The sequence below is a fragment of the Hyperoodon ampullatus genome (assembly GCF_949752795.1).
Source record: "Hyperoodon ampullatus genome assembly, chromosome: 1".
NCBI classification, from domain to species: Eukaryota; Metazoa; Chordata; class Mammalia; order Artiodactyla; family Ziphiidae; genus Hyperoodon; species Hyperoodon ampullatus.
The window spans coordinates 224,627,596-224,641,477 of record NC_136914.1 but is presented as its reverse complement, the minus strand read 5'-3'; the positions used below and the strand labels follow the sequence as shown (position 1 = coordinate 224,641,477).

The 13,882-nt window shown below is 42.0% G+C and overlaps 1 protein-coding gene across 11 annotated transcripts in view; it reads right to left on the bottom strand.

The window, feature by feature from the left end:
• Positions 1-13,882, bottom strand: part of DOCK1 (dedicator of cytokinesis 1) — a gene marked incomplete at both ends in the record, with an annotated part of 536,109 nt that overhangs the window by 330,235 nt on the left and 191,992 nt on the right. For all 11 annotated transcript variants that reach the window (XM_079700789.1, XM_079700792.1, XM_079700795.1 and 8 more), the window contains one exon: positions 13,442-13,548. In XM_079700789.1, the coding sequence (XP_079556915.1) occupies positions 13,442-13,548 (107 nt within the window). The remainder of the gene's footprint in view (positions 1-13,441; positions 13,549-13,882) is intronic.

Here is a 13,882-nt window from a genome sequence, read left to right as displayed (position 1 = left end):
TCACACCACACACACTCTCATACTACACACTCACACCACACACACTCTCATACTACACTCACACTCACTCACACCCACACCACATACTCACACTTGCACACTCACACCACACACTCACTCACACCACTCACATACACACCACACACACCAGACCCTCACACCCTCACACACACCACACACCACACACACTCACTCACACCACACACTCACACACACTCACTCACACCACACACACACACACACTCACACCACTCACACCACACACACACACACCAGACCCTCACACCCTCACACACACACCACACACACCATACATACACACTCACACCACACACTCATACCACTCACACCACACACACACACCACACACACTCACACAACACTCACACCACACACACCACACACTGACACCACACACTGACACCACACACTCACGCCTGCAATGAGCTGTTTTAAAGCATCCAAGGAAGAGGAAGCTCCTGTCATATGCTGAGTGTCCCAACTCAGAGTCCTGAACACCCTTCTCCATGAACAGAATGCCATTTCTCTAGCATGATTTGGGCCGATTGTCCCATTTGGTTCAAAACAGATGGTCCAGGAAGCTGACAATTCCCCCACTCAAGAAAAAAAAGAAAAAAGAAAGAAAAACAATCAACCAAACAAACCCTTATATTTTAAAAAGAAAACACATTTCAAATAAACTACCCATAGATAACCACATGGAAAACAGCTGCAACGAATACCTGACTGGAAGTCCAGGAACCTGGGTCAGTCTATTCGATTTTGTTTGTTGGCTTTTTAACTGGAGTCGAGTTGATTTACAATGATGTGTTAGTTTCAGGTGTACAGCACAGTGATTCAGTTATACATTTATCTAACCTTTTTCAGATTGCTTTCCATTATAGGTTATTACAAGATATTGCTTGTCACAAGGTCCTTGTTGTTTACCTATTTTATATATAATAGCGTGCTTTTGTTAATCCCAAGACTCACAGACATAGAAGACAAACTTACGGTTGCCCAAGGGGAGGGAGAGGAGAGGGACAAATTGGGAGTTTGGGACTAACAGTCTACTTGATTCTGGAAAAGCCTTTTGGCCTCACGAAAGTTCAGTTTACCCACGCACATAGGAAATAATAAAACCCACCTTGCTCACTCTTTGCCTTGAATCTTAGGCGAGTTACTTAAGTTCTCTAATCCTTAATTGTCCTTCTTTGCAAAATAGGCCTGATATTGTTAACCCCTCGGGTTTACTGTAAGAATTAGATGATATAATGTGTGTATCTGGCAAGTAGTAAGCATTCAATAAATAGTAGCTGTCTACCAAACGTAAGGTAGATAGATAGTGGGAAGCAGCCGCAGAGCACAGGGAGATCAGCTCGGTGCTTTGTGACCGCCTGGAGGGGTGGGATAGGGAGGGTGGGAGGGAGGGAGATGCAAGAGGGAAGGGATGTGGGAACAGATGTATATGTATGACTGATTCACTTTGTTACAAAGCAGAAACTAAAAAAAAAAAAAAAAAACAGTAGCTGTCAATAACAGTAACAGAAATAATATTATTATGCAAAGTCAGCCTTTTCAACAAAGTACACACAGAAAACTAATGCCTTAGAGTTTGCTATCCAGTAGGGTAGCCAGTGAACCCCTGAAATGTAGCTAGTAGCTGAGGAGTAGAATTTTCCATTTCAGTTAATTTTATGCAATATTTTTACTTAAATGGAAACAAAAGACATCTGATTCAGTTATTGTTAACAACTGGAACAACGGGAAGAACGTGGGTATGTAAGTCTACTACCAATGGTAAATTATATTAAATGTTAAGAATCCAGATCAAGCATCTGTGATGAAAATTTAGCATCCAAATTGAGATGTGCTATAAATGTAAAAACCACACTGGATTTTAGAGACTTCATGTGAAAAAAGAATGAAAACATGCCATTTGTCACATTTAGATCAAAGTCATGTTGACATGATATTTCAGATAAAATATATTATTAAAATTAATTTCGCCAACTGTTTTGTACTTTTTTTTTTTTTTTACTGTGGACTGTATAAAATTATACATTACATACGTAGCTGGCATTCTAATGCGCTTGGACAGCGCAGTCTAGGCGTATGCTAGGAAGCAGATGTTAAAGACCTCTTGTGCGATTTCTCATTTTAATAAACCAGTGTTCAGCTCTGGAAGGAGAATCAAGGCCACAGCTTCCTCCTGTCGGATCCTCTTCACACGTACAGGACTGCAGGCTTCATCAGTGCCTGGCAGTCTGAGTCAAGGCACAGGCCTGACCCCACAAGGAAGCGAAAACCAGCCAGCACAGTTGTCCTGGTTTTCGCTGCCGTGCACAGAAGGGAACGCTGACAGCCCAGCCCAGCCAGGCAGGAAGGAGCAGGCAGCCCGTGGGCCCAGACTCCGTGCACATCAGCCGTGGGGATCAGAGGTCCTGCAACACACCAGCCAGCCTTCCACACCCCCTTTCCCGGTGTGACCCACTCTGATTACAGACGGCAAGGACTTCACATCTGTTCATCCTCAGCCGTGCAGGCTGAAGCCATGATGATTAATGCTCTGGTAATGGGCACAGAGTAAAAAATATTAATCTTTATAAAAGGTATTCAACAGGCATCATCAGCTTATAAATGTCCAAGCAGAATATCCGTCTATAACTCCATTACAGCTCTACATCAAAGCAAGGTGCAAATACAAGAATGAATCTGTCCATTTAAAACTGTCATTTTATGAACACTAAATAATGTGCTTCTTAATTTGTAGTTTGGTCACATTAAACAAATGATCCATAAAGTGCATTTAATAACCTTGAGCCTGTTACATAGAACTAAGATCCAGATGAACACTTTTAATGAGAACTAAACAGTAAGAGCCATATAAATGGGGGATGCTTGCTATTCATCTTATACAGTCATCTTATTTTTCAACAGTCTAAGAACTCTGTACCCACATGATTCGATTTGTTCAAATAATTCTCTCCTTCCATACAAATCTTTAAACACCAGAAATAAAGAAAACAGAGCCAGCAATGGAAGGGGTCACAGGAGCAATCTACTCATGTCCAAATTTTACAGATGTGGGAACCAGGAGCCAGAATGTAGGGACCAGGCAGCAGCTGAGCCAGAATTAGATGCCTGATCCTGAAGCCAGAGCTCGTTATGACCCATGCATGTGCACGTGTGTGTCAACACGTATGATTCAGGTATCTTTACATGTCTAATGCAGATTAAATTTTTCCAAGAATTACTTTAATTCACTCTAAGTAAGCTGTGATTATTAGCAGTACCAGCAGGATAAATTCACATCAAGTAACCCTGAGTATGTTCGTTTTCCTTTCTGAACTTCCGTTTCTTTGTCTGTAAAATGGAGTAAACACAACTGCGCTGAACTGTGTTTCGATTCCTATCTACAGGTAGTACCTCTGTAAGTATTCTGGTAAGAAGATTCTCAGCACCACTTGGCTGAGCACTGAAATGATCAGAAATAAGGTAATCTGCCTGTCATCTTTGAGGTACCCAATGTCACAAAATTTTAATTGAGAGAGTGACAAAGCAATTAAAAGTATCTTGAAAATTAGAAGTGAACATGGCAAGATACAGATTGCAGAACAATAGGAAAAAGAAGCTGGTCAAAGACACATCTTCTGGATGAAGCCACCGGGCCTCGTAAAAAGTGTGTCATCTTTTGAAAGAAGGGAGTGGGGCAGCAGCTATTTTGTATCCTGTAGTTTAGAGAAGTATAATCATAGCAGTTAACCAGCCACTAGTATCATAATAATAAATACTGTGTCAGAAGAAAGAAATGGAAGAAGAACCAATGGAGAAAAATCTAAAGTGAGTCCCATTTAAAAGCAGATGAAAATATTAGAGAGACTCAAACAAAATGTCAGGGAAGATAGTGTGGAAAGTACTGGCCAGACCAGGAATCTATCCTCTGGATGGAAATGCATTTAAGGAGGTAGCTTGGTACATTTGAGAGGAGTTCGATAGGTCTGCCTATCTTTGGGCAGAATCTTACCTCGTGGAGGATGAGAAAACAAAGAGAGAAATACAGAGCTGGGGAGCCGTGTGCATGCTTTTACCCAAGAGCATGAAGCTCACCAAGAACACAGGTTTTGGCCAGTGTGGCCCAGCACACTCTCCTCTACTGCTTGCCCCCATATTGAGCTCTACAGTGAAAAAAGCAACGTCAAAACCAAATGGTCTGTCCACTCCATCTCGAGGGAAGGACTGTGCCCTCAGGGAGGGGTTTACGCAACAGAAAAAAGTAGGGTCTAGAAGGAGAACGTAGGAGACCGCAGGCTGACCTGGGGCTCCTCCAACTGTCCCAGGCAAGTTCCTGTAGGCAACACAGTGCACGTACAGAGCTAAGCTTGGGGCCGGGAAGGAACCGTGAACTGGGGAGACTCAGAGACCTGCCGTCCCAGTGCCAATGTGAGCATGACTGGATGGGACAACCAAGGCAGCCTCTTCTAAGACTGCTCGTATGTCCCAAATATCAAGCAACAGGGACAGGAGTCCACTCAGAGGTGGGTGCAGAACAGAGAGCCAACAGACTATGATAAAGGTTAGACCAATACACCCTGAGGAATGTAGCACTGCCAATTTGATCACACAGAAAGAGAAGAGAAAAGGCTATGAAAACTCCAAAAGCACATGAACACAACACTACATGGTTTATTTATGTTTAATCTATTTATGTGTTTATTTATTCACATACTTGTAATTTATCTTGTTCCATATGGCACTTGAAGTGAATTCAGTTTTCAGAATGCATAATTCTTATGGTGGATGTGAAATAGCTTATGAAAAGAGTAGGGGATGGATTTGTAACAAGACAACTCCCTAATCAGCACCACGGTGATGGACAGCTCCCTGCCTGGGATTTTGCTTGCAGACTAGGACTTGCTACTTAACTCCTGGGTCATTATCTGTAAATTAAGAAAATTACTCTGGCTCTGAAGCCATTCTCAGAGGAATCAAACTTGCTAACCAACAGTCCCGAGCACATGGTAGGTACTCAACAAATTACAATGGAATTGGAATGGATATAATTAGGAAACTGAAATTGAGTTCACCCTCCTAGATTCATTAAGCCATTTCTAAAAAGGCTGTACTGTTTTAACAAATGATCTTTTCAAAACCACATATAATGAAAGCTATAGAGTGATATATAGAATGAGGGATGAAAAAAGGTACAGTACTTTACAGATAAAGATTAAAATTTTCTCAGGGCATGAAAAAAAATAAAAGAGGAGAAAATTGTACTCATATTCCACCATTACTTAAAGAATTAGTCTTTGGGGTTCACAGCTGGTAACATTCATTAGACGTCTTCAGCACAACTATCTAATTAAAGTATTCCAGAATGCTATACCAGTGGTACATTAAGTAATTATGGCATATCATGGTCCCACCCCAATTTTTCTTTCTGTGAAAAACATCCATCAAGTTAACAAAAACTACTACAGAATAGTTCTGGGTTTAAGAACCCTTTCAATAAGAGAAATATCTCTCCATTCTCCACAGTGGAGAAGCTCAGGAGATTTTATTTGGATTTATTCATGGATCCAAAGCATTAAGAAGGTATATTTTACTATAGGTCTGTATTAAACACACAGCTTTTCTTTCTACGATTTAAAGCACAACAAATTGATTAACAGGGTAATTTTTTTAGAGATGTAAAATCTTGGATTGAATCACAGTGAAAACGGTCTAGAAATCTGACTTTGCTAATTCCTACTAGCTAGCCCCAATAGGCATCTGGGCCTTTGCCCTCAGATTTTAAAGAGCTGCTGTAACTAATGTTTCCACCATTAAAAAGGAGAATTTTACTCTGCTTGACAACTGGAAGAATCATTCACCTTGAAAATAAGAATGGGGAAAATTATTTGAGTTCTCCAGGCCTACATTTTTAAGGAGCTCTGTATTGTTCAAAAATGGAACACAAATGGTTCTCATGAACCATGGGGCAGGACAGGAATAAAGACACAGACGTAGAGAATGGACTTGAGGACACAGGGAGGGGGAAGGGTAAGCTGGGACAAAGTGAGAGAATGGCACTGACATATATACACTACCAAACGTAAAACAGATAGCTAGTGGGAAGTAGCTGCATAGCACAGGGAGATCAGCTAGGTGCTTTGGGGACCACCTAGAGGGATGGGATAAGGAAGGTGGGAGGGAGCCACAAGAGGGAGGGGATATGGGGATATATGTATATGTATAGCTGATTCACTTTGTTATACAGCAGAAACTAACACACCATTGTAGAGCAGTTTTATTCCAATAAAGATGTGAAAGGAAAAAAGAAAAAAAATGGAACACAAATGAAGTTTTATGAGGTTGACGAACACTGTCTAAAAGGAGCCTATTTGTTATATTGAAGGAAAGAGATACATGGCCCGAGAATGAAGGAATGGCACATTTTCCATTCCTACTCACTGCTAGATTCCAACATCAGAGAAAAAATAAAAAACAAACAAAGTGGCCCCAATGAACAGTAAGCTTAAACCAAAGTAATCCACCAAGAGTATTAAACTAAACTACTATCAAGACTATAAAGGGATTGCCTTACCACTAAATCTTCAAATCTTTATTCTCCAAATCTTACACTATTCTGCGAAAACAAACTTATGACACAAGGTAAGTAGACAGTAAGCTCTAAAGGAAATCTGTCAATTGCCTTGGTCACTTTGAATATAAGAATATGGAAAGACTAGATCTGGAAAGGCAAGGAAATTCAGCGTTAACTGGAATGAGCTTTCCCAAGGTCTCAGGTTAAGGACTGCAGCAGAAAGCAGCCCATGTGGGTAAGAGCACAACTCCCATCTCAACTAAAAGGCTTCTTGCAAGGATGTCCAATGCTCTTGACTAATTTAAAAGTTAATGGTATCTAAGGTTGATTTCTTTTATTCCAATTCCTATAACATTCATGTAAAATATTTGTGTGGGCATCAATCCCAAACCTTGGTGTCCTAGTGTCTATTTTAATTTAATTATATTGAAACTTTTCATTTCTATAATAGGATTTAAGCTTTAATTTTCACAGCTTTTGCTAGATATGTGGGCAACAATATAATCACATGGGAACAAAGCTACAAATGTACAAATTATGAAGCTCTGACCTTTCCGTCACTCCGTAACTTGCTTTGAAAATCTGCTCACTCCATGCCGCAGATTACATGCAAGAGTCATCTTTTTGTGAAGCACATAATCTATTTAACCAGCTTTCAAATAGTCAAGTCACATCTCGAAACAGTGCTTGGAGCCATTACTGCCCATTCATTGGCTGTCCGCACACAGCATGGTAATGAGTAGAAGTCCTTCACCTCAGCTGGAGAGCAGGAGCCAGAACAGCCAAGGTGGGCTCCCGGCACCAACGTGGGGATCCACCCCTCTGCACATCCTCCGTTTTCTGAAACAATGCCATTTACTCTGACTACAGACTTAAATTTGAAAAGACACCCTCATGAAATGCTGTGAAGGCTGGGATTTGCCTCCAAATATCTGGGGCAGGGGGAGGCATGGACTGGGAGTGTGGGATTAGCAGATGCAAACTATGACATATAGGATGGATAACCAACAAGGTCCCACTGTGTAGGACAGGGAACTATATTCAATATCCTGTGATAAACCATAATAGAAAAGAATATGAAAAAGAATGTATATATATATATATATATATATGTTTAAGTGAATCACTTTGCTGTACAGCAGAAACTAACACAACCGTGTAAATCAACTATACTTCAATAAAATAAATTAAAAAAAAATATATATATATGGGGCAGGGGGAGGGATGGACTGAGAGTTTGGGATTAGCAGATGCAAACTATGACATATAGGATGGATAAACAATAAGGTCCTACTGTAGAGCACATGGAACTATATTCAGTATCCTGTGATAAACCATAATGGAAAAGAATATGAAAAAGAATATATATATATATACACACACACACACACACACACACACATACACATGTATGTATAAGTGAATCACTTTGCTGTACAGCAGAAACTAACACAACCGTGTAAATCAACTATACTTCAATAAAATAAAGTTAAAGAAAAATATCTGGGGGAGGAGCACCGAGATAAAAACAAGACCACGACTTGATAGGTTTTGAAGCCCAGCGAGGGATACACAGGCGTTCATTACACTCTTCTCCTCATTTTCTTATATGTTTAAAATTTTCCGTAATTTTAACAAAGAGCTGTCTTGAGTCCAGAGGTAGAGCTGAGCTGTCCCCTCTGCCACTACATCTTTCCGCAAAACAGGGGAATAATAAAATCAGAGGCAAGAAGAAGACAATCTTAAAAAGAAAAAAAGCCCCATGACATTGTAAAGCAACTATACCCCAATAAAAATCAAACACACACACACACACATTAATATATATATTAATATATCTATATCTATCTATCTATAGATAGATAGATCGATCAATCAGGGCTTGCCACAGCCCCTGGCACAGAGTAAGAGCTCAACACTATTTAACTGTCATAATTATCATCTGAATCCAGACCTCAGCACAGTGGATGGGACACCAGAGACCCCAAAGCAGTTGCCTGGGAGGCCAGAGATGGTTTCCTGGGTAGATGCAATCACATAAAGAAATAAAGAGAGAAGAGGACGATCTTAATTTTATACAACCGCTCCCGATGACCTTCCGTATCTCGACTCTCTCACTTTTCTCTTTCTGCTACTCCTCCTCAAAGACACCTCCTTCCTGCTCCATGATCAACCCATTCAGAGCCCAGACGGGGAGACGCAGCCAGCTTCCCCGTGCGAACACAAGACCTCTCCTCCCTCAGATCCAGTGAACCACATATGCATGTCATGCTTCCTTCTCTGCACTGCTCCCTGGGGAGAGAAGTGCTGGATTTGAACATGCGATAAATATGCACTGTAACCAGGCACTGTTCTAGGCACCAGCGATAGAGGAACAATACGATGAACAAGAAGCCGCGCTCCAAGACATCTCATTTTAAGGAAGGACCAGAGAAAATGAGCAAGCCAAGAAGTAAAACCAGGCAATGACTGCACGCTGTGGGGAATCGTAGAGGGAGCCCAGGGGCAGTGCGTCTGGGGACATTTTACTTGTGCAGGGTGATCAGAGCCCCTCTCAGAGGAAGCTCACTATATAATCCCTTCCGGTATTTGGTCCAGGTTTATTTTCTTTTGCCCCATATTTGACATGATAGCTCCGCACCCCCCCATGAGGGCAGGGTCTCACCGGCCATTCTTCTAATGAATCCTCAACAAAAATGAAAAGACATGGCTAACTTTTCTTGAATGTTCATGAAACGCTGAGTGTAAATCTCAGTACCACACATGCATTAAGCTTCAAGATACATAACGGAGGCAAGAAGCAAAGGGCAGCTGGAGAAATTGAAGCCTGGAGGGTAACTTACCCGAGGTCACTGAGTTAGCAGGTAATAGAGGCAGGATTTGAACCCGGGCAATGTGATCACAAAGTCCACACACACTCGCAATCCTCTCGTGAGCTGTCTGCCCTCATCCCAGCAAGGGCTTCAGACACGCATAGTTCTTTATTAATGAGGAAGTAAAATCATTTACAGGAGAAATGATGCAAACCAGTCATTCATTTTATTTTTTAAGCAAAGCAAAGGGAGAGAGACGTGTCCTCAGAGAAAAGGCTAATGTGACTGGCAACCAACCGTGCACTCTGAGTCGCTGGAAACCTGCGGAGGGGCTGGGGCACTGGCGTGGTCAGTCATCTGCTGTGGCAGACATGCAGGACGGCCAGGTCCGCACACATCTTCCAAACAGGCTTCTTAAATGCGGGCGAGATTTCTACATTATGAGCTCTCTTTCCCCGGTACAGAAGCCAGAACTCAAATCCACAGCCACCCTTGCAACTACAACTATGTTCCAGGTTCTGCCAAGGAGGCACGACTTCTTAGGATGGCAACTGGAAGTGAGCAGCGGGAAGGACAGCTCTGTAAAGAACTCTCATTTCCTTCGGACCAGGGTGGAGGTTGCAGAGGCAGTGGGAGTTGCAAGGTCCCGATTCAGAAGGAGCCTTACAGCTGGTACGACCGGGAACAGATGGCAGTGACAGCAGCTGTGGTGTCCACACGAGCTGGGGCCAAACACAACCCCATTTGCCAAAAGGCACATCTCCTGTTGTAGCCTAACAAACCCAGCAGGATGCACCCGCAGTCTTCTGGTCCTTAAAGAGGACAGAAGAGGAGCCAGGCTGAGCCAACCAGGGCACCGGAAGCCTTGGCCTGCTGGGACCCAAACCTGGCAAGGGAAGGCTTTCCTGCAGAGGAGCAATGCCAGCTTCAGAATTCACTGCCAGCCTCACTGCACCCAGACCAGCCTCCCACTTCCATCAAAGTAAGACTCTCAAAACGATGCAGTACCTTTGATATTGGAGGGAGATGAAAAGAAACGTTTTAGAGCAAAGCAGCAAAGTGAGTCTCTTCCATGAGTGAAGCAACACACATGCTGATGAGCAAAGACGTGCCTTGGAGCCCAACAGAGGAACCAGAGGAGCCAGACAGGGATGCACTCTGACCACATCCCCCAGAGAACACTGACGAAGGCCTAGCACATCCAGGAGCTTGTGCAGCTAAACCTAGTTATAACACATTCCAAAAATCTAGACATGAAGGGAGTTAGTTTGACTGATTCCACTTGGATCGGGAAAGAGGACACGGACAACTGCACTGTTTTACAAATTAACAAGAAATGGAACAAGGCCAGAAAATCACAGCCATCATATCTCACCAGAAAACGGTTTGGCTTTAAATATTTATATCAAATGTGGCACAGACTATTTTGCACAAGTAGTGACATCTTCGTAAGAACAGACCAACCGGATGATTTCCAGTGATAAACCGTTCCTGACAAGGAGGTAAGACAGCTCTTGGTAACTTTGAAGAAGCAGGGAGCCTAAAGATGAGAAAAATCAGGGCTGTCCTTGCTGTCTTTACCCAGAAAGAGTCTTAAAACTCAAGCCTGTAAGCGGGGCCATTTTCACATTGGACAATGCATTCTGAAATGCTTCCAGGCAGCCAGTGAGTGTCGGGAAGTACATTTGCACTGAAGATTATGGCTTAGACAATGTCGACTGATTGGACAATTCTCAAACTGCTTGTAAGACATGAAGCTTCAGGCTAATTCTGGCTCATTTTGCCCGTGATAATTCTGGATTCATATATTGCCTACAATCTCATTTACTACGTTGGGTGCAACTGACTATTAAGATTAAATTCCTACCTTTGCAATATCTAGAAAGATACTAAGTTAATAATTCCAAAATGTTACACATCCTGACAACTCCCTGTCAAATAAAGCTAAATATTTATTTGCATGCTGCATTATTTCCAAAACAAGACTTAAGGCAGTCTATGATAAAAGACTTACAGGAGTGCAAATAGAAATGGAGCACAGTAAAGAGAACCACAACTGCCAAATACAATGGCTGATATAATTTGCAAAAATAAATACTAAGTTTGCCTTCAAGCTACCTACTAGCTAAAGAAATAAAGTGTCCAAAGAAGAAAACATTTCCTTGAAATATACTCTTAAAAGAAGATCTATTTTAAAGATTTTTAGTTGAACCATTTATGCCTTAGGTCCTTATTCAAAGGACGTGGAACAAAGTTTTGCAATAGAAATTTTGAAATGTATGTAATATGTCCTCAAGAAGGTCATGCCTGTATCAACACTCAATAAAAGCCAAGCACAGTCAATCCGTGATAACTGTTATTTTTTTTGATATATGTTGCTCAGTGAAGGCACTGGTGGTGGCAGCGATGGTGATGGTGATGGTGGTGATCGTGGTGGTGTGTGGTTTTGCGTGTCTTGGGGTTGGATGGTTGGAAGGAGAGATATCAGTAAGCTACCTAATAAGACCCAGATATAAAACTTTCAGGGGATTTCACCTGCTGTGGTATAAAGTTTAGTCAATATGGAAAGAAACAATGAAGCAGCATCTCCATGTATCGCCTCCATGCCTCCCTGGAGTCTCACAAAGTCCCAAGCTTTAGAAGACACCTAAAGAATAAGCAATTCAATATCCAGCCTTCCAAGAAGAGCCTGAAATACTGACGGTTGGGATTACTGGCTTAAGGAGATTCATGGGTTTTGAGTCCCAAATAACAGCGACACAGCTGACTTTCTTTTATGCAAGTAAGAAAGAGATGTCTGTTTGGAAGGGCTACAAAAAGCTACTCACTTCTTGGTTTGATGTGTTTTCTCCAGAAGAACACTCCCACCCAAATGAAGTCTTAACATTTCCTCTTGACATAAGCCTTAGCTATAAGTGCAGACTCCAGTGAATTGTATAAAGTTAAATCAAGAAATAAGATGGAAACCATAGGGTCCAGTAGTCTAGATGGTACAAAGGACTAATCCAGACACACACTGAGTTCTCAACAGGGACATCTCAGGCCTGAGCTGCTCCATCCCTGAAACAACACCACACGTGAGGACAAAAGAAAATGAACGGAACAGCCAAACGTCTAGACACAAATGGAATAGAATAAATGTATGCCTCTTCATCAGAATGTCACTCAACAGTCTTCACATTTGTCTCCAGTAAATGAGGAAGGTTGTGGAATTATGCAAAGGTCTTAAGCTTTCAATAAAACTTCTTGACAAGTGTAAAATATTAATTCAATGTGTCCAAACAGAAAGAAAGTGATTAATTAAAAGAGTAGGGAGATAATGTGTGGAAATGTGAGGTGTTCCTTAGGATAAATGAGTTGAGGAATCATTAAAATTCTTTTTCCTTTGAGCAGGGTTTGAAGAAACCCTGTCACAGAATGCAAAGTTCAGGCTAAGACATAACCATGACTTCTACATTTAAAGAAGATTTGAAATTTTTTGTTGCAATCATCTCAATGGAGGCCAGTGATTGCCTCCCCAGGATAGATAATCACACATCTTAAAGGCTACAATGTATGCTGATTATCCTAGGGCTCTGGTGTACATCTAAATTCCAGACTACAAGGTTTGTGCCTTCATTTTTCAATGATCTATTACCTACAGTATATGCCAATTACCATTCTCTGGTAAGGGCTAAATCTTCCTGTCTTGTAATGGAGCTGTTTAAATTGGCTGCAACCTCCCCACTCCTTTTTTTTTTTTTTTTGTTTGTGGTACACGGGCCTCCCACTGCCGCGGCCTCTCCCGTCACGGAGCACAGGCTCTGGACGCGCAGGCTCAGCGGCCATGGCTCACGGGCCCAACCGCTCCGCGGCATGTGGGATCTTCCCGGACCGGGGCACGAACCCGTGTCCCCTGCATCGGCAGGTGGACTCTCAACCACTGCGCCACCAGGGAAGCCCCTCCCCACTCCTTTCGACAAAGAAGAGAGAATCCAGACAGGGCGAGGTCTACAGACAATGACGAATGTGACACTTTAACGATTCTCAGGGTTTTACTCACCATGCTGTGTGAAGAGGTCACTGTGAATTATTTCAATCAAGCAATATAGCTTCTGAATGGTCAGCAAACCCACAGGAACATTTAGGATGAAATCAGTAAACATTTTGCTATAAAAGGAAAGACACAAGTGAAAAGAGATGCTGGAAATACTGCAAAATGACCCAGTGGGATACAAGACAGTACTGAGACGTACGTTCAGTGAATGGTCATTAGATGCCACCAGAATGTTGGAATAGGCCCATTATATAATATGGGCCGAAATCTCGTCCAAAAGAATGATGCTTTAAAATGTTATTTTTCACTTCACACCCACTAAAATGGCTATAATCCAAAAGAGAGCTGGTAACAAGTGTTGACTAGGATGTGAAGAAACTGGTACCCTCGTACCATGCTGGTGGGAATGCATGATGGGGCAGCCACTTTGGAATACTGCTTGGCAGT